Genomic DNA, 22,220 nt, shown 5'->3' with positions numbered 1-22,220 from the left:
TAGGACGCATGCATCATTGAAACACCATACCTCCACTGTGACTCGAAGCAGCTTTATTTTGGCTGTCTGTAACAGGCCTCAGTTGCCTTGGGGAGCTCATTTGGTCATAGGTATTTATTCTGGGTGATTCCAGATTAACTTTCTGAATTTGTTTTGTTTTGTTTTGTTTTTGTTTTATTTGATGTCAAATCAACTTTAACTTATGACAACCCTATGAATGAGAGACCTCCAAGATCTCCAGTCATCAAACTACCCTACTCAGGTCTTGCAAACTCAGAGCTATGGTTTCCTTGATTGAATCGATCCACCTGTAATATAGTCTCCCTCTTTTCCTACTGCTTTCCACTTTACCAAGCATTATCATTTTTTCCAATGAGTTATATTGTCTTGTGATACATCCAAAGTATGTTAGTTCCAGCATATTTGTGCTTCATAATGTTAGCCTTATGGATTTTAAGAGAGCTATCTACCTCTTTTACCTCTTGATAACCAACTCAGTGTATTCATGGACAATTTTTGGCATTTGTTATATGATTATTCCTATTCTGAAGACAAACCTGTCCCATCTATTTGCCATCTATATTTTTTTAGCATTTTAGGGGGAGAATGTAATGTTGTCTTTTCATACTTCATGCTTGCTTTTTCTTGCACTGCCAGATAGTTAAAGATTTTACATAGTCTCCTTAGTCCTAGAGTAAGACAGCAAAATAGTATCAATATATCTGAGTACTGTAACATATCTGATTGCTAGTTTAGGGGGGAACATAATTATCATTGTTGATTATATTAGCTATAAGGTAATAAGGTAATAAATTATAAGGTAAGTTAACATAAATGTTAAACATTGTTGGAGCAAATACACCTCCTTGACAGACCCCTCACATAGTGTGAATCAAATCTGAAAGTGATCCTGAAAGATCTGTCATGACCTGCTTTTTAGTATTAGGACTGAACTTCCACCACATCAAAATCAGTAATCTTCTGTCAGTGGAGCATTTACTTAATTTTTTCCAGAGTTGATCACAACTAGTTAAACCAAAAGTTGCTGGGGAAAAAATATTAAATGTTACAAATACATGTCTGAACTCAAATTATACATGTTTAAGGACCAGATGGGAAAGTAAACAACAACAACAGCACACACACACACAATGATTAATGGTTAAATGATGCATCAGAAACCTGCCTGTTCTGATGCAGTCATCTCATTGGATTTAATCAATTGATTTAATTTTCTGTAACAGTATTGGTATTATTTTTGATGAAATAGCCAGCAAACAAAATAGGACAAATGGTCTGGGTTACTGGGATCTTCCTTTCTGAATATAGGAATCACTGTACATATATTGCATGTGAAAGAAAACAGACAACTGTTACTGATTTCTATAAACAAAACTGCAAGAATAAAGACCCACCAAACAAAACTGCAAGAATAGAAGCGCACCAGTTGGAGGCTACCTTGTAAACTGGCTAGACAGTTCTCCAAGCCATTTCTCATTCTTTAAATGGATAATTAAACTGGAAGATGAGCCCTCTCTGGTAAATCTTCCTTTGTGATTGCATTAAATATATTATTATCTGAGAGCCTAATTACATGAGAAAAAAATGCCGAAACAGAGCAGAAGATTAACAGCTTTCTTGGCACCTCTCATATGCCGTCATAGTACTTCTGTTTGCTTTCCAAGGAAGATGACTTTTGTTGAACAGATCTTTTTCAATGTGACAAGACCCACTTTTATGACTATCTCCCTCTGGAAGAGAATGAAAGTGCTATAATGACATACATCTCTGGTTAAAGCCACTACTCTCCTAACCCATTTCAGCTTTGTTTTCTCATGCAGTAAGGCTCCAAATGTGATTTTGGTAATCACTCTGAGAAAATAAATTCACGAAACAAATATCAAAAATAGTCTTTCATCCATATGAGGAAATATTTAATTTGATCAATAAATGATCAGTAGATCTCCATTTATGAACATGTTTCCCCAAACCTTTGTGAAACATTATTTTGAGTAACCATTAAGAGCTCACTCCATTGTGTCTTCATATATTGACATTTTTTAATGGTGAGTGTTCAGTGCTAATAATTATTTTCCTTAACGTGTAAATGTGGATCTTTAGCAGGAAGGAGCAGAAAAGGAAACTCAGTGTGAGTGGCTGAGTAGTATTACCACTCCTGATGTAAACAAAAATCTATCAGTGATACCTTTATTGGCCAACCGAAAAGCACAGTATACTTGTTAGAGGTCTTTCGAAGCTCCAAGGGCTTCTTCATCAGGCAAAATGTTACAAACCAAACAGGAGAAGAAGGGGAAAAAAACAATTGTAGATGTTAGTCAGATGCCTGCATGTTGTTTTAGTCCTTACTTCACATTGAGAGATATATGATATTTCTCCTGAAAAAGCTGTTGAATATACTAATACCTGTACTGACTTTTCACTGCTTATCTGTTTATAATATCTATGTTACTAGGTCTGGAGAGAATAGAACCACCATGCACAAATGCTATACTTTCCTCATCTTTATGGTCCTTCTGCTGCCATCACTGGGCCTTAGCAGGTAAAGCAAGTTTTATATTTCTTTGCATATTTCCCACCAGATTGTTTATTGCATTTGATTAGTGAAGAATAAGAATTTGACTGTGCCATTGACCTAGTACCAAAACACCTTAAGAGACTACAGTTCTACTCTTTAGTAGAGAACAGTGCACAACATGTATGAGACATCCTTTTGTCTTTTCTCCTCCTGTCTGTCCTGGCCTTTTGTCACTTCTTAGCAATGTATCCTTTCCTTTATGACCTAAGCTCTTGGCATGTAAGAAGGAATTTTATATTGCATTACATTCGTGGCAAATAATGTAGAAATAAACAATGCAAAAACATGGTGAGTGGGTTTGTGGATTGGTATGTGCCTCATAAATGCTCTGCTAGCTACTCGTTAATTGGTGCTGAAGACCATGCTTCTATCTATCCAGGTAAATTTCTGATATTGATAAAGTCACTGACAGAATCATAATTCAAAAAATTTACAGTGTAGTGGTTTGAACATTGAACTGGAGATCAGTGTTCACTTCCCTCCTCTGGTAAATTTGGGCAAGTCACATACTCTCAAGCCCAGAAAATCCTGTGACAGTTTGCTTTAGGGTCACCATAAGTCAAAAATGACTGGAAGGTAAACAACAACACTTTGTGGTGCAATTTTTAGAAAGGGGGAATCTGATTACTCTGTTTCATGCCTAGAAAAAAGAAAAGAAATCAGTCCCAAGAATTTCTAATGAAAGAAGCACCATGATATGAAAATTCTTATTCCTTTTTATTAAGGGGTTGCAGGCCATTTACAGCTTTCACTTTGTCCACCCTTCACCTACCTTGAGGATGTTGTGAAAGTAAAGGAGAAATTACCACTATACAAAATAAAACAAATAATGACAACAATAACAACAATATAGTCTGTAACAAAAAGAGTTACTTAAACTATGAAATTATTCTAATATTGATCATGTATATTTTTTAAAAAGAAAGACCCACTTTAATCTTCACCCTGAAAACACATGACCAAAATTGTCAACATCACAAAGACCAGAGAAAACAAGTAGCCTTTAAAAGATACAAATCAAAACATGCACATTTGTTATAACTCCATAGTTCCTGCTGATCAGAAGAACAGACAAATCTGTTGCTGAACATTTTCTAAGGCAGTGGGTTAAAAATATTGACCATAAATAAATATAGCACTGACCTGGAGTCAAGGGCAACTTTCAGAGGAGAAGAAGAAGAAACCCAGTAATAATTAGAGTTTGGACAAATGGACATATCCAGAAACATTTTGTCAGTCCTTATTTGTGTCCATGAAGTGGCCTCAGATGTACTTTGCCCCTGACTCAGCACAGTAAGTAGAGTCTTATGAGATGAGTGGTGACAAGCCATGAGTCTTGCAAGTGCCTTTGGTGATTATGTTTCTTTCTTTGTGTGTTTCTGTTCCTAGTCTGGATGTATTTTTCCGTTGGCTGTTTGACAAAAAATTCCTGGCTGAGGCTGCTGTGAGATTTGAGTAAGTGACATTTTTAAAGAAGTAGGGAGATTGTGAGATACTTTACAAACTGGGGAATGAGTCTGTTTTCCTTGCAATCTGGACTCCCTCCACTTCTCTCTAGATGACATCAAGACAGCCAATCTTCCCCTCCCTTTCACTGAATCTCATTGGATCCACTCCTTTCTTTGGGCTGTTGTGTGCTGAAAATAAGACAAAGGGGCAAATTTTTTGCAGGGAGGGATGAACCAGGATAATAGGCTATAAAACAGAGGTACAGCTACCAGTGTTAGAGAATAAAACTACAGAGATGGGAGAATAATAATAATAATAATAATATAGTTTATTTATACCTCCCGCCTCTCCCACGGATCGAGGCGGGATTACAACCTTAAAAGACAGTACAATTCATAATCAATACAACAATAAAATACTAACACTGAATTTACCAAGAATTCCTATTAGTTCTCTAAAAATTACAATTCATCCATTAGCCAACAATCAGAGTCAAGGAAGAGCAGTCGACATAACCTTTTTATATGGAATTCAGTGGATAAACCTGCTCTTAATAGCTCTTAAGAAGCAAAGTCTACAGAATAAATGCAGGGGCTCTTGGATGAAATGGATTTTCTAGACCCATTTCAAACCAGCTTCCGGGCGGGCTATGGAGTTGAGACTGCCATGGTCGCCTTAGTCGATGATCTCCGTCTGGGCATGGACAGGGATAGCGTGTCCCTGTTAATGCTTTTGGACATCTCAGCGGCTTTCGATACCATAGACCATGGTATCCTTCTGGATTGCCTGAGGGAGTTAGGTATCGGGGGCACTGCGCTTCAGTGGTTCCGTTCCTACTTCTCGGGCAGATTCCAGATGGTGCAGCTGGGGGACGTTTGCTCCAATAAGAGGGCACTTACATCTGGTGTCCCTCAAGAAGCTATTTTATCCCCCATGCTATTCAGCATTTACATGAAACCGCTGGGAGAGATCATCCGGAGACACGGGGCGCGGTGTTATCAGTACGCTGATGACACCCAAATATATTTCTCTATGTCTCCGACTGATGCAGTGACTAGGGATGGCATCTCTCCTCTAAATGCCTGCTTGGAGTCGGTAATGGACTGGATGAGGGAAAACAAACTCAGCCTGAATCCAGAGAAAACGGAAGTACTGGTGATAGGCTCCCTGGGTCCGGATAGTGGAATTTGTCCACCTGTCCTGAATGGGGTCATGTTCCCCCTGAAGGACTCAGTTCGCAGCTTGGGAGTGCTTCTGGACTCGTCGCTCCAACTGACATCTCAGGTGGATGTGACAGTCAGAGGCGCTTGTTATCAGCTTCGGCTGATATGCCAGCTGCGACCCTACCTGGACCGGGGGGACCTTGAAACTGTAGTACATGCTCTGGTAACCTCTCGATTGGATTTCTGTAATGCGCTCTACATGGGGCAACCCTTGTACCAAACCCGGAAGCTTCAGTTAGTGCAAAATATGGCAGCGAGATTGGTCGCTGGTGGTTCCAGGTCAGACCATATAACACCTATCTTAAAATACCTTTATTGGCTGCCTATTTGTTTCCGGGCTCAATACAAGGTGTTGGTAAACACCTACAAAGCCCTAAATGGCTTGGGCCCAGGGTACTTAGAGGACCTCCTCTCCCCATATAATCTGCCCCGCACGCTCAGGTCAACATGGGAAAATTTGCTGGAGGTCCCAACTGTGCGATATGTGAGGACCTTGCAACGGGCCTTTTCCATCTCAGCCCCAAGAACATGGAACAATCTCCCTGATGAGCTCCGCTCCACCACGTCTTTAGACCTTTTTAAGAAGAATCTCAAAACCTTCTTCTTTTCCCAAGCTTTCCCCCATGAGGTGTGACTTTGGTTATTTTCCTTTCTATCTTGGTATCGACTGTGACATGTTTCTGGATTCTCCCACTCAGCTGGCTGAGTATTAGTTTTTTATATGCTGTTTTTATATATTGTTTTATTGATTGTACTGATTATTATGTATTTTATATGAATTTTGTATGCCGCTTTGATCTAATTGGAAAAGCGAGATAGAAATAAACTTTATTATTATTATTATTATTATTATTATTATTATTATTATTATTTCAAAAATTGAGAAATTTTTCTTTTAGAAGGAGCCATGAATAAAGTAGACAAAGACACCAGCATATCTAAGCTGGAAGTTACTAGGCTATCTTCCATTCTGTTCATCTTTGTGCCATTCTATGTGTGCTCAGGTTGGCAGGCTAGTTTCCTACTTTCTGCTACACTCTCTTTTCTTGCCCTTCCAGGTGTGTGTTCTTGCCAGATAATGGGGCTTTTTTTGTGAACTATGTCATTGCCTCTGCATTCATTGGGAATGCCATGGACTTGCTACGTATTCCTGGCCTGCTGATGTACATGATCCGGCTCTGCCTTGCTCGCTCAGCTGCTGAGCGCAGGAATGTCAAACGGGTATGTGAGTCATGCCAGTTACTTAAATAAGCACAAAACTAGATGTAAATAAGAGGATGTTTGGCTGCCACAGGAAGTAACCTGACAAGACAGCCATAAGTAGCACCTACTAGCATAGTATGACTGAGAACAGAAAGGTCAACACCAGTCATAATAATAATAATAATAATAGTTTTTATTTTTACCCCGCCTTTCCACAAGGTATGATCAAGGCGGCTTACAAAAAATGAAAGATAATAAAATACGATTAAAAAACATCACAATATAAAAATTTAAAACAACATTACAAGGGGATATGAACAGGAATCTACAGTATACAAATCACATTCATCAGGGGCAGAATAAGCGGCACTATTTACAGTAATCTGGGGTCAAGAAAAACAGAAAAACAAGGGGCAGAGAAAAAAGCACTGTTAGCTAAAGTGGAAAGGCCAGCTGAAATAAGTATATTTTTAATTGTTTCTTAAAAGAAACTAGTGATGCAGAGGAGCGGAGCTCTATGGGAAGCTGGTGGCTCCCCCATACCAGTGGAGCAATGTCTCCATTTTTTGTTTTTAGTCTAAACTTTAAAGGCAGCTATCCAAAGTGCCCAACCTGTTTGGAAGAAATAGCTCTTTTAAAGTTTGGATTAAACCCAGAACAAATTCACCATAGATGGAAGCCACCAACCACCATTATAGGCACAGTCGACTTCCTATAATGGAAGTGGTTTGTTATAGATCACTGTGTGTCAGAAGAGAAAAATAGGGAGAGGAGGAAGGAGAAGTTAAATATTGCTGCCTTGGGTCCCTTTTTTAGGAGAAAGGCAGGATAAAAATAAAGTAAGTAAGTAAGTAAGTAAGCAAGCAAGCAAGTACTGTAAATAAATAAATAAATAAATAAAATGTATCCAAATAAGATATTACTAATAAGCAATGAAATGTGTTCACCACCTCAACAATACAGACTCCCAACTGATCTTATGTCAGTGCACAGAGTACATTGAATTGCCACAGCACACTACCATAGAGTCTAGGAAGCCTAGCTCCCACCATTTTGGTATGAAAGTCACCAGAGACAGATAGAGCTTCCCAGACATCTAAGATGCCTTGACCCTCCATTGCTACAAGTGCTAATGGAATATGTAGCCAGATTAATCTGTGGTTTGTTTCTGACATATTTCCAGGATATATTTGGCTTAGATTTCTCCCTCATGTTTCTATATGTGGTTTGCTAACAGTTTTACTGGCAACACCAATGTTTCATCACTGCTATTTCACTGATTTGACCACTGAGAGCCTGAATACTATGTATCTATCTAGTAGAAACACAGGTTAGCCGTGCTGTTACTAAATCACTCAAGCCCAGTTCTTGGCCAAAATACATTTGGTGTTTGTTGTCTATAAAAGATTTCATGATCAGTTTATTCTTAGACATGCATCTAATTCATGTGGATTATATGAATTCTTAAAGTATTTACGAAGATAGCTAATTTCTATTACACATCCCAACATAAATGTTGATATTTTCGTCATTAGTTTCGATTTCTTTCCTTTCCTACCCACCTCTCATTTGTTTTTTGACATACACAGGGCTCTTCCTTTAGACTTTTGTATGTCTGCTGAAAGGATCTTTGTTTTTCTCTCTCTGCTATTCAGCATCAAGCCTATGAATTCCAGTTTGGGGCTGCATACGCCTGGATGATGTGCGTCTTCACTGTAGTAATGACCTACAGTATCACCTGCCCCATCATTGTTCCCTTCGGTAGGCATAACTGCAGTACCTGCTTAGCCTTTCTTTATCTTTGATATCAAATACATAAGCAGAGTATGCAAAGGGATCTTGTAGCACCTATGTGACTAACTGAAAGAAAGAAGCTGGTAGCATAAGCTTTCATAAACTTGAGCCTACCTTTGCATATTGATTTTCTAAAGTAACATAGCTATGTCTTTTAATTCTAAATATATACGTAGACATAGACATATCCACAATGGCTCTTGTTCTATTGGTTCATTACAATATCTTTTTGAGATAACACTGAGTTCATGGTAGTTTGGATGAGAAATGCTGTATGCCTTTTCTTGTTCACTGCCAATGGGAAAGTGAAATACTGATTTCTCTTATCCAGGAAATTTAGAGTTAAGTGGGCTTTCCTTCAGGTTTAGTCCATCCTGTTGGGTAAAAGGAAACTACCTAGCCACATAAACTGAAAACTGGTCTCTTATCTGCTGTTCAACCAAGATTTCAACTGATTTCCTCTTCTCTTTTTTTCTTGCAGGTCTGATGTATATGTTACTAAAGCACCTGGTGGACAGGTACAACCTCTATTATGCTTATCTTCCAGCCAAGCTGGATAAGAAGATCCACTCAGGTGCTGTGAACCAGGTGGTGGCAGCACCTATCCTATGCCTCTTTTGGCTTCTCTTCTTCTCTACTGTGCGCACAGGTGAGCAGTGCCTACCATTTCAACGTAGTTATTTTTTAAATGTCTTTTGGTTTCAGCGCTCCTCAATTTTGAGTGTTCCCAAATTTTGTAGCACTAGGACTCTCAAAATTCTCAAATATGCTAGGAGGTGAAAGCCAACAACATCTTGGGACCCAGGTTTGGGACCAAGTGCTTTTGACCACTCCAAGGGATCCATATTCTATTATTCAAGAGTTTACCCTTTTGTGAAGCAAGCACAAGAAGGATGAGTTCAGTTCTACCACTATCCCATCTGTCATTATCCATCTATTTTCCTTGCTGCCTCCATTCTGATCTCTCCCTGTTGGACTTGATACAAAATTATTTGTGGAAGCACCTTATGCCCATGTCACATCACATCTGGTAGGATAAAAAGATCATTTGGTTGACCTGCTTCCTATGCTACTGATAGAGCGTGTGTGAAGCTCCTGCGCACTGTTTCATGTACCACAAAAGATAATGAGGTCTCACTCACTAATCATGCTCAGCAACCTGCACATGGGTGAATATGAGAGGATGGTAGAGGGAAAGTTGTAGGTGTGAGAGAGGTGTGAGAAAATAAGAGCTTGGGTTACTTTTTTTCTGGCTGCACTTCCAGCCAGCAAGACCACTAGCCACAGGACTACACACCAGCTAGCAGGACCACTAGCCATGGTGGCTGGCAGATGCTGTGAGCTGTAGCAGGTAAGTGGAATGGATCACAGTATTCTTCAGGCCAGCATCTGAAATGAAACAAGGCTGAGGGCTAAAACAGAGCTGTAGGAAGCAAGGGGAAAGGCAAATTGGGTGGCTAGTAGTCGTGACAATGAGTCTTTGCTTTCTTCAGGGTTCCTGGCTCTCACATCCATGTTTACTTTTGTGGTTCTTGTCATCACAATTGTGATCTGCTTGTGTCACGTCTGCTTTGGACACTTCAAATACCTCAGTGCTCACAATTACAAGGTAAGCACTAAAGTACATCTGAAAGAAGGGTATTTTTAGAGTAGTGTTATGATTGAGCTAAGATTGCTGCTTCAGATGCATCCCTAGAGGAAAGTGGGAGGGGAATACCTCTATGCTGTGTACATTTGTCATGTATATAGAACAGACAATTGTTTGTTTCACTTGAGTATACAGGCGAATGGAAGAGCATAATATACAATGTGGAGTACATATTGATCATTCTCTCCCTGATTCCTACAATTCCTACAAAAAGAAAAGAACTAGCTGTCCTGCCACAGACTCTCTGGGAACTTATTCTAGGGCTTGGAAAAATTAATTTTTGGACAACAACTTCCAGACTCCCATGGCCAGTGCTCATGCTGTCTGTCTGGGGATGTAACCCATAATTATAACAACAACAACAACTTTTTCTAGTTAACTGATATTCATGTTACTGGAGAAGCAAAGAGATTACTCCTTTATGGCTTCTTCACAAGCCACTTCAGCAATGTATAGACAAAGGAACTAGCTTGGCAGAGCCACAACACCTACTTCACTTGCTCTGGAGGATAACACTATTTTAATAACTTGTCCGTACAGTCTCCTCATTGCAAGAAATATCTACGAAAAAACGAAGAAGCAATGCGAAGTCGAAGGCTTTCATGGCCGGCATCCATAGTTTTTTGTGGGTTTTTCGGGCTATGTGGCCAGGAAGAAACCCTTCTAGAACATGGCCATATAGCCTGAAAAACCCACAAAAAACCATGAAGAAGCAGCTTTCATAAAAAATTCTTTAAAGTACAAATTGATGCTTTACATTTTCTTGCTGAGAATAAAAATTGCTATCTGTTCCTCTGAGTGTTGCACTTTGGTTAGATTTATTGGACATGGGACTATGGCGGTAAAGTTTCAAAATCTCTTGGTCATGAAAAGCTTTGGCCATGTCACTTCCTCTCAGCCTAACCTAAAGGTTGTTGACAGGATAGAAGAGAGCCATTTGGAAAAGGGTCAGATACAATGTAACTAAAACAAAACAAATAAACAAATAGGCTCAGCACCTGAGCTCCAACACCTTGAGATGCAGTGACTTGCTGAATTGTTCATTCACACCCTTTTGACTTCTCCAAATTTTGTTGTGTTATAACCTGAAATGTTAGCTTGTGTTTATTTAACATTTGTACCACAGTATAAATGCTTGTGCACATCAAGTGGTAACAGTGCCAGTTAAATCCATTGCAATTCCTAGCTGTACACAATGAAATGTTAAAAGGTCAGAGGGGAGTGAATACATCTGCAAGGCAATGAATACATCTGCAAGGGAGAGAATACATCTCTCTCCTCCAGAATTGTCATTCCACTTTACTTTCTTGGCTAAATTTAAAAACACTCCTGCAGCATAGAATGGGATGGAATTGGCCCAGTTTGCTGTCTCTGCTCCTTGGTTTCATGCCATACCTTTGTCTTCCAGATTGATCACACGGAGGTGGATGTTGTGGATGGAAGGGAAAATGGACGGCCTACCACCAACCATCCGCCAGCTCCTAAATCAGCTGTGAGTCTCCAGCTTCTCCGTTTGGCTTCTACCTCAGAAGATGTTCTGTGCCCTCTTATGTCTGAGTTTGGGGAGGAAGGAGAGGCCTTTACAGATTTCCTGCCATACTCCCACCTTTTTCGCTATACCCAGGCAGCATCCAAGAAATATGGACAGGAAACAGAATTCATTGTTACTGGGCCTATCTGAGCAGCCCTGTTCCCACCCCCTCCCTATGCTTTGTTCACTTTCTGCCTTTTCCTCAACGGAACAATGAAACCAAATTGGTTAGCACCTTCTTAACAATCTGATTCTTATGCACTGGCATATGCTGCAAGTGCTGCAAAAGGAAATTTCCCAATACAATTTGGTGTTAAGTGGAATGAGAACATTACTTCGGTGGAGGCTTTGTGGTACATTTCTTTCCTGCACCCCTACTTTTCTTGAGATCTGAATGGTCTGTGAACAGTCCTGTGGAAATTTTAATGGCTGCAGCCCTGCCAAAAGAGTACAATAGAGTACTTCACATGGCTTCCAGAAGCTTCCCAAAATCCTAAGTATATTCGCTTACTTTTTTAAGATCTGAAAAGTTTTGCTGTTATGAAATCAGAATGGTTAGTATAAAAGATAGAGAGGATGTAATTCATAAAATGGTGCCCTAGAGGATCAGAGTGAAACATTATAAAGAATTTTGCACAAATGTGTAAAGTCTTCATAAATGGAGGAAGATGATAAATAATTATGGTTTGTTAGTGTTACTATTAATCAGCATCTTCCATTTGCAGCATTTACACACGTGCAAAATTCTTCATGATGTTCCACTCTTATCCAGAGCCCTACATGTTATTTTGGACACCTACAGAGGTTCTGCATAAGCCAGTGTTGCCATTTACTGCCCAGTGGAGAAGAAGGGCCATTTGCCTCTCTTGGGGTTGCATCTTCCATTGTAGTGAATGGTGCTCTACTGGTTCATCAAATCTCTTGCGAATCTGCCAGTGAACAGTGAATTAGGATGTTCTGGTCCTTAACAACACATCCAAATGTGATAATTCACAATAGAAAAGAGCTAAGAGAACTAGTTGGGTCAGGACAACACTGGAGATGTTACAAGTATTTAGCTGCTGCTGCAGTATTAACCGGGAGTGATTGATCCTGTCATTTAGTTAATGGCCCTATACAGTGAGTTACAAACAAGCAGGGACATGGTGGAGGGGGAGGCCTCTTCCTAAAAGGCAGCAAAATCAAGATCTCTTGATGCCAAGGTCTTCAGGCTGTGGGGTTCCTTAGCACAGTTTTTCTCCCAGCCTGCTGTTTCTCCTACAGGATGTCTCAAAAATTCTGTTTAAAGTATGGTTGTATGTAGCTCCTAAACAATAAGCTACATGTCAGACAGTGCTACAAGCATTGTTTAATGTTGGAATCTTAGCTCTGAAGCGATACTACCCCATTTCCTCTCCCTCCCCACCATCATGCTGTAAAACAGCTGTCCCATGCACATTATTAGTCTCCTTTTTGTGCTGGCTCCCAAACTGCATGGCACTTACTCATCATGCTGTGCTACCAAGGTCCTCACTCAGACCAGAGGGCTAACTGCTCCATTATTTGTTTTTGTTTGTTTGTTTTATATATCCACTCCACAGCAGAAGTATATTGCCCAAGTACTGCAAGATTCTTCACCAGAGGGTGACGCAGCTGAGTCCGAGGAGCAAGGGTCCCAAGACGAGGAGCTCATCAACCCAAATGGCATTAACGATACGGATTTCCAGTCATGCGAGGACAGCCTGATAGAGAACGAGATCCACCATTAGGAATGTGGAAAAATGCAAGCAGGGCAGGGGAGTCTCATGAGCTGGCGAGGCTGCTGCGCACTGTGTGTATGTGTTCTGTGTGAGCGAGTGAGAGAGAGAAAGGCTAAGGAAATGGAGAAAAGAGGAGCATAAATCAGGTACCCACCACTGCTCCTTCCTCACCCACCTGGCTCCTGTATTAGTGCTCATTCCAAGTTGGTAATCAGACCTCCATTCCCTGTCTTTCCTATCCCTCTTCTCTCTGTGTCCTCTTCCTTTGCGATGGAAGGTGAATTTCTCTTACAAGCTACCTACCCCTTAACAACTTCTGGAATCCACAAACCCAAAACAGAGGAGAGGAAATGACCACATATGTTGCAGCTCCAGTGTAACAGGGAGAGGAGCAGAAGTGAGGACAAACAGCCTGGATGTTTCCAAGTGGCAAAAGGTCCTCCTTTTCTTTCTCCTCCTCCAGGAAACACATGTGCCATCCTCCCTGCTCCTGTTCTCCTATCCCTTGTCTAGAACCTTGAACACTAATAAGGTGTTAGATTTAAAAGAAAGCAGAGCTTTAATCAATCATGGTACCGTTTTTTCCCCAAACAAAAGGGGTCTGGCTTTGAACTTGTCTTGAATCAGTGATTCCAGCCAAGCAGAGCTGTTTTTAAATCTATGTATAAATTTCATACATGCTTATGCATCAGTGAGCGTTTTGTCTCCAGTGCCCAAGAAACATTGCTGGAACAGCTATGGTTTCAGTCATTCTCATCTCTCCAGCAAAGGCTGCTCACATTACAGTCTAGAGCCAGAGGGATTGTACAGAAAAGGACCCTGCTGCCATGAATGCGACCCAATGAAAGCCACGACGAGAGTGCTACCCAGTGCCAGTGTCTGCCAGTGAGCAGCTGCCAGTGGCAAATGCAGCTCCAGTGGCAAAACAAGCCCCTTGCAGGGCGAGGGGAATGCCAAGAGTTGGCAAGGAAAATTGTCCATCCAGTAATCCTCTTCTTCCTCCACCTCTTCCCAGCACAAACCAACTACATGGTAGCCCATATCGCGCAATGCCAGGGGTTTCCAGTCTGGGGCACAGTGCAGCTTGGGCTCTGCAGCATTTTTGCACATTTGTTTTACCTTTAAACCTGACTAAAACCCAAACACTCTCTTTGTCTTGTCTAATTTTTAGGGAGGCAGAAGAGGGGAAGGGTTGGTTTTTGTACAGTTTGCTATAGAGGGAGAGACCACTGAATCCCAGGGGCTGTGAAGCTTCTGAGCTCATCCAGTTTCACCTCTGAGCCTTGCATGATACCTCCTGTGCATTCCATCACAGGCATCTGGCTCCACTCTGTTTCTCCCATCCTGTTGCTTGCATGCAACTCCAAGGAACCACCTTCTGACTCAAGGTTTTGTTGTCTCCTGAGTTTTTTCTTCAAGGATTCTTCAGGCTTTGTCTTCAAACTCACATCTCACCACTGCATTTGTCTCTTTGACACAAAAGGTTGGGAGGAGTCCTAAGTTCAGTCATAATAGGCCATTATTTATTTCTGAATTGACAAATAGATTGTCTTAAATTTCTGTGGGCCCTTTCAATAAATCTGCTTGTGAAGGTGCTTTCAGCCTCGCTGGGAGAGGACAAATAGATGTAGGTGTTAGAGCAGCTGTCTTGCCTCGAATAATGTTTCGTGGGGCTTACAGGAGACATGCCCTTTTACTTCTGTTGGAGACCCAGGGCTTATACAGACTGGGGTGAATCAACTCCATGAGTTGAATCCTCTTCTCAGACCCAGAAGGAAGGCTCAGTTGCTGCTGCTAGCTGTCTTAATTTTTGCCTTCCCTTCCTCTCCACTGTGCTCTTCTTTGTCTGCAAAAAGCCATCCTTGAGGGATGCTACCAGTATTACCCAGAAGCAGAGACCCATCTGCCTCCAAATAGGAGACAAGGAGTCTTTCTTTATTCTAGCTAAGGGCTTGAAGTGTTTTTACAGACATTAATGAATCAAGTCTCTCTAACACTGAGCAAGGCTGAGGCACCCTCATATGAGGCACCCCGTAGTTAAAAGGAGGGAGCTGACATACAGAAAGATGAAGCTTAGTCAAGATTGGATACATAACAAAGAGTCAGAAATGTAGCCAAGAAGCCTCTTTGCTTATAACTTCTTGACCTGGGAGAAGGAGCTGGACTTCATGCTCCCTTCTAGGAGATGTGAGAATCTGAGGATGCCCTCAGGAGCTGAGCCATGGCTCGTGGTGGGTTTTCTTTTGCAGTGCTGTCTGGGAATTAGTGGGGAAGGGGCGTGGAGGAGCCTGTTTGAACTATCTCTCTCATTTTTCCCTTGCCATCGTCACCACACATTCAGCCACACTGCTGCTGAAATGCATGTGGGTTTTATTTTAATTGTTTGTTCCAGGATGTTTTTTCTGATACTCTCTAGAAATAGTATGTGTTCCATGCCAGGGTTTCCTCACCATCTCTGTACTGTCCCCCTGGCACCATAATTTCTAAGCCCAGCCTCCACTTCCCTACCTGCATCAGCCCCACAGCCTCAACTTGGGATGGCTCTGAGCAATCTGTACATACAGCCACAGTACAGGGTTGGCTTACTTGGGTGGTTAATGGATGTGTTGGGTGCGGACCAGTGGTGCCACCCCACCCCCCTTGCAGGGAGCTGTGTTCTAACTGGCACTGTGTCTGTGTAGAGATGTGTATAATACCCTGTATATATTTGTGTAAAAAAGAGAAAAAGAGGAACTTATCATATTTCTGGTCTCTTTTGTGTGTATTTGTGTGGGGTAAATCAAGGGAGCACAAGGGGTGCCAAGACCAATCCACTCCCTGAGGGAGAAAGAACACATACTAGCTTTTCTGAGCTCTGTGTGTAGTTGAACAACGATGGGTGGGGGCAGAACTCAAGGAAGTTATTTTTTGGACAACTCAAAATCCTCCTAGGTTGAGGATACTAGGAGTTGTGCTCCCAAAAAATAGCTTCCACCCTAGTTGTGTGTGTGTGGGGGGGGGGGGGGTTGTTACAATTTGGGCAAATCCCTAGGAACCATTTCCCCCTCTATCCCCACTGTACTGTCCCTGATCCAGGGCTGAAAGCTTCATTGCTGTACAGAGGCAAGAACCTTTTTGTTGGGTAAATTCTTGTATCGCCAAAGCAATTGCCCCAGAGATGTTCATGTAAGTCTCTTTGAGGTAATTTTTTTTCTTACACAGCAAAGGGGGTGGGGAAATGATTACAATTCAAAATGAATAATCACAAAATTCAGAATTAGTATGTACCCAAAAAACCCAAACAACACACTGAATCAGTGCCTTCAATCTATTCCATTAGTAGAATGTCTTGTTTGTTGTACACTTTGGTTCTGTATTGGCTATTGCTATGTTTTGTTGTGTTACAGTTGGCCCTCCATATCCATAGATTCAGCCATCCACATCTTAAAATTATTCAAAAAAGAAATTCTAAAAAGCAAAACTTGATTTTGCCATTTTCTATAAGAGCACCATTTCACTAAGCCATTTGATATACAGGATGGGTCTCCCTTATCTGAAATGCTTAGGAATAGAAGTGTTTTGGAATTCAGATTTTGAAATATTTGCATACACAGAATGAAGTATCTTGGAAATGGGACCTACATCTAAACAAGAAATTCATTTATATTCAATATATACCTTGTACACATAGCCTGAAGATATTTTTAATAGACAATACTTTTAATGATTTTGTGCATGAAACAAAGTTTGTGTGTGATGAAGCACCAGAAACAAAGGTATCACTACCATATGGTCGATTTTGGAGTATTTCAGATTTCCAGATAAGGGATACTCAACCTGTAAGGATCCCTAGTGGCACAGTAGTTAAGTGCCAGTACTGCAGCCACAACATTGTGAGTTTGATCCCATGGCTCCGAGGTTAATTCAGCCTTCCATCCTTTTGGAAGTCAGTAAAATGAGTACCCAGCTTGTTGGGGGCAATTGGCTAACACTCTGTAAACCATTTAGAGTTCACTATTAAGCAGCATAGAGATGTAAATGCTATTGCTATTGCTGCTTGAGTAACCTCTGATTTTGGTATCCAAGAGGGAATCCTAGAATCAAATCCCGTTGGATACCAAGGGCCCACTGTATAAGCATAAAGAGAAGAAAAAGTGATATGGGAAGAAAGGCTAAACAGAGTGATAAAGATCAGACAGCTAAACATGGATTGTTGTAGCGAAATTACTGTTACCCTTCAGCCCACATCTAACAGCTGCTGAAGTCGGCTATTGCCATAATAATCCAATACAATGCAGGTACACCTCCGTTAACAAACTATTTATGTTCTTGGACAGTACTTTAAATTTGGTACCAGAGGTAGAAACAACACGAAGGAATCAATATATTCCTACTCCACAAAAAATAAGAGCAGTTCAACATGTTTTAGCAAACTTTTTATTCAAAATTAACAGTTCATGTACATACACAAGACAGCCTGGTATAACAACAAAAACATTTTGACTCTTCTGGAGACCAAGATGATACATTGCAAAAGGAAAGCATAGCCAACTCGTGCCAATCACAGAATCCGCTCCTGTAAGACAACACATAAAAGCTTAACTCTACTTGTTTGTCATGATGGGGGTTGCTGATGAGTGCCAGCGTGGTGTAGTGGCTTGAGCATTGGACTGTGACTCTGGAGACCAGGGTTCGAATCTTTGCTTGGCCATGAAACCAACTGGGTGACCAGATGCCCTAGGAGTAAGGCATTGCAAAAGGTAGTACATTCAAGAAAAATGTAGAACACATCCAAGCAAAAGCTAAACACACTAATATAAATATAAATTAGTCCTGCTCCAAATGGAGGACATTTTGGAATTCCAGCCAGGGCAGAAGGCTGAAATGTAGGAGAAGTCCTGGAAAAGGAGGATGGCTTATCACCCTGCCCTGAGCAAGTCACACACACTCTGCTTCAGAGGATGGCAATGGCAAACTTCCTCTGGCAAGAATAATAATAATAATAATAATAATAATAATAATAATAATAATAAATTTTATTTATACCCCGCCCTTCCATGAATATGATCAGGGCGGCTTACAAGATTTATAAAAACATTACAATACAAGGTTAAAATCTAATATAACAGTTAAAAACATTACTACAAAAAAACAGGAACAGGAAAACAATAAAATAGGAAAATAGGAAAATGAGTTAGGAAAAGGACAAAAATTGACTAAAGGTTTACTTGTTCTAATCAGTGAGAAACAGAACAGACATCGACAGGTAAGGGGAAAGCACTGACGGTCTTAGTCAGGTAAATTATAACTGATCGTTGTGCTGTCTCTGCCTGTTTTCCTATGGCTGCTCAAGAGAGCTCTGCCTTCTTAGAGGAATTCAGATGTGACAGCAAGTTGTAGCTGGAAATAACATCCAGAAAACATTATCTTGCATCAACTTTCTATATCTCAGGCATAAAAATAATAAAGAAAACCTCATTATAGGGTCGCCATAATTCAGAAACAACTTAAAGGCACACAACAACAGCAGCAGTCTTAAAAAGCAGGCCTCAAGAATCCACATTCTTTAACTACTTTGCACGTCCTCAACACCTTTCCTTAGCTGAGAGGGAGGAAATAAGAAGTGCCTTTTCTATACCAGCAGAGGGAACTCCTGTATAACTAGTTGTAACTCCCATTGCATTTCCTTTCCATCGGGGAGCTTGCAGGCTGCTTCTTTCTTCCAGAGGACCAACCAGAAGCTCCTGGTCAAGAACCTGGGAAGTGAGCCTGAGAAGTCTTTTGGTCCAAGACACTGCAGAAAATAGTGCAATGCTAGGGAATCCTGGGATTTGTAGTTTATGTTACGCCCAACATAACATTTATTGTGGCCCCAGAGCTCTCTGACAGAAAAGGCTAAATGTCTCACAAAACTACAGTTCCATGAATTCCCTAGCATTGAGCCAAGGAAGTTAAAGCAGTCTCAAACTGTATTGTTTCTGCAGTGTGATTTTTGGAGCTCTTCTTGAATCATGGGATGAGTCATTTCTTGGGACTGAAGAGCTCTAGTTCTAAAACTAAAGGCACAGAAGAAAGCAGGCTTGCCTGAAGCTGACTAATGGAAGCCCTTCCAAGAGCCTTGGGTTGGAAAGGGGAAGACATTTTCCTTCAAGGATGGATCACGCTGCGGAGGCAGTCTGCACATGCTTTTGCTCAGAGTCACTATTGTGTGACTTTCAATGTTTATCCCCTCAGTACAGGATGGACGCATGTCCTCCTCACCACAAAATGGAGGACATTCTAGAAAACATGTAGGGATGTGGCCAAAGAAAAACTAACAACACCCCTAGAAATGTAAATTCATGCTTCTTGGTCCTGCTCAAAATGGAGGCCATTTTGGAATTCTTCCCAGACAGAAGGTTGAAATGTACGGTGGAAAAGGAAGACATTTGGTCACTGCACATAGGGAAAAGGAGGACGCCTGGTCATTCTGCTTATAAATATAAATTCATGCTTCTTGAGTTGTGCTCAAAATGGAGAACATTTAGCTTACTTGCTAATTAGCTTACTTGCTGTTCACCGCTATGATCTTTGGAATAGCGGTATATAAATAAAACAAATTATTATTTATTATTATTATTTTGAAATTCCTCCTGAACAGAAGGTTGAAATATAGGACACACCTTGTAAAAGGAAGACCAAATCTAGTCACCCTGCTGCATAGCAATGCAAATCCATGCTTCTTAGTCCTACTCAGAATGGAGGACATTTTTGAAATTCCTCCTGGACAGAAGCAGGGACGTAGCCAGGATTTTGGGAAGGGGGGGTCAAGACTAAGTACTACCATTTTGAGAGGCTAAGAGCCCCCCCCCAGACACAAAAAGAGGGTCAAGTGTTTACCCTCGACACCTCGATGGCACCACTTTAACTTCCGTTATGGCTTCATGCTATGGAATCTTGGGTTCTGTAGTTTTGAGGACCTGTTGAGTCATCTGTCAGGTGCCACAACAAACTACAAATCCCAGCATTTCACAACATGGAGCCAAGGGCAGTTAAAGTGGCATCAAACTGGATTATTTTTTCAGTGCAGATGCAAACTGAGTCCTTCCTCTGAAGGTGTTTACATCAGATAAATTCAGCTCGATAAAGCAAAGTGCAGCTGCTCACACAATGAGCGGCAGCCACTCTGTTCATGCTCAGAGACACTCTGCTCATGCTTTGAGACACTGCATTTCAACTTCTGAACTGAGCTAAGAACCCAGGCTGCATCCACACAACATTTCATTCCCACTTCCAAGAGGGATTTTTAATTCCAAGACATACACACACACACACACACACACACACACACGATTTTTAATTCCAAGACTCATCTATCTATCTATCTATCTATCTATCTATCTATCTATCATAATTTTAAATTCCAAGACATTATACCTTCCTTTCTTTTTATGAAAAACAAACCCCTTTAAGAGAATCCTATTTTGGGAGAAAGGCAGGGTATAAAATCAATCAATAAAAAATTATAGTGCAATAGTCCATCAGTGCATGGCTTGCATTATAAGACTTTATGCCTTTATACATTTAAAAACAATTAAAATCACAGTAGGCTCAGAGTGCTACAGAATCATGGAATCATAGAGTTGGAAGAGACCCCTAGAAGGGCCATCCAGTCCAACCCCATTCTGCCATGCAGGAACTCCCAGTCAAAGCATCCCCAACAAATTATGTAATGGAGGTGTCCATCTACATTGTAGAAAGATATACTATAGATTAGTGCTATGGAAAATCACCACCTTGAGTCCGTATATTGGGAGAAAGGCGGGATATAAGAAAATAACAACAACAACAATATCTGGGTATTGTAGTTTTGTGAGACATTTAGCATTCTTTGTCAGAGAGCCCTGGTGGCACAACATAGTACAAATCCCAGGATTTTCCATAGCATTAAAGTGGTGTCAAATTGGATTATTTCTGCAGTGTGCAGCCTTATTAGACTGCAGTTCCCAGCAGTCTGTGGTGCTGCTGGATGATGGGGCCTGCAGTCTAGCATTGCCTGGAGCAAGACTCCACAGCCCCGATTCATCATCTTAGATTGATTCCATATATTAATTAATTAATCATAAAATCATAGAGTTGGAAGAGACCCCAAGAAGGGCCATCCAGTCCAACCCCATTCTGCCATGCAGGAACTCTCCATCAAAGCACCCCCATTGACATGCTAAAAAGGGGCCAGCTAACTGTATTTTATTCTATTTGTCTTTTAAAAAAGAGAAAAAACAAGGCTGGAAGGAAGCCTCTTGCTTTTTGCATCACAGACCCTCCTCTTTTTTGTTGTTGCAAAAATCCAGAATGAAAACCTGAGTTCATTATCAGAAGAAATGTCCAGAGTAGAGTCTGAGTCTCCTTTCTCTGGCCTTCTGAAACCTGAATTATTCCAAAACCCAAAACTGACCCTGAGAGCATCTGGTCTGACCCCAACTCAAGGACACCTGGGTATCCTGAAGGTTTAGATCAATTATTGAACTATTGAATTATACAAGGAATAGTGGTCTCAGGGGTTTGCTGAAGCTCAGTGTGCAGAAGCACAACATTGTTTTGAAAATATTGTGTATTAAATTACTTTCAGTCTATGTCTGTGAGATGCATATGAAACATACATGGATCCCATGCCCCATTATATCCCATTAGACATACTGTATATAAATATACCAAACTGTGAAAAACTCCAAAATCCAAAATACATCTAGTCCTCAGCATTTTGGGTAAGGGATATTATTATTATTATTATTATTATTATTTTACTATATTGTATATGGATATAACTGCTGAAAGGAAAGTTAAAAGTCACCTTTTCTTTCTTTTATATTTCCCTTTAGAAGCTTCCTTCCTTCCTTTTTCTTTCTTCCTTTCTCCCCTTCCTCTTCCTCCCTTTCTTTTCCTTCTTTTCTTCAGTTCTCCCTCCCTCCCTCTCTATCCCTATCATTCTTCCTTCCTTTTCCCCCTTCCTTCCCTTCTAGAGACTTTTATTCTGGCAAAAGCACAAGGGGGGAGGGGGGAGGAGGCGGAGGAGTGAAAG

At 40.8% G+C, this 22,220-nt stretch overlaps 1 protein-coding gene across 1 annotated transcript in view; it reads left to right on the top strand.

The window, feature by feature from the left end:
- TMEM63B (transmembrane protein 63B) overlaps positions 1-15,925 on the top strand; it is a 102,223-nt gene extending 86,298 nt beyond the window's left edge. Inside the window, exons 16-23 of the mRNA XM_042464190.1 lie at positions 2,361-2,560; positions 3,986-4,051; positions 6,327-6,489; positions 8,127-8,232; positions 8,747-8,914; positions 9,759-9,874; positions 11,322-11,405; positions 13,028-15,925. Of these exons, the coding sequence (XP_042320124.1) occupies positions 2,361-2,560; positions 3,986-4,051; positions 6,327-6,489; positions 8,127-8,232; positions 8,747-8,914; positions 9,759-9,874; positions 11,322-11,405; positions 13,028-13,192 (1,068 nt within the window). The 3' untranslated portion in view covers positions 13,193-15,925. The remainder of the gene's footprint in view (positions 1-2,360; positions 2,561-3,985; positions 4,052-6,326; positions 6,490-8,126; positions 8,233-8,746; positions 8,915-9,758; positions 9,875-11,321; positions 11,406-13,027) is intronic.
- Positions 15,926-22,220: the final 6,295 nt, after the last annotated feature.

The sequence above is a fragment of the Sceloporus undulatus genome, chromosome 1, assembly GCF_019175285.1.
Source record: "Sceloporus undulatus isolate JIND9_A2432 ecotype Alabama chromosome 1, SceUnd_v1.1, whole genome shotgun sequence".
NCBI classification, from domain to species: Eukaryota; Metazoa; Chordata; class Lepidosauria; order Squamata; family Phrynosomatidae; genus Sceloporus; species Sceloporus undulatus.
The sequence above is the reverse complement of the archived record's forward strand: the minus strand, read 5'-3'. Positions and strand labels throughout refer to the sequence as shown.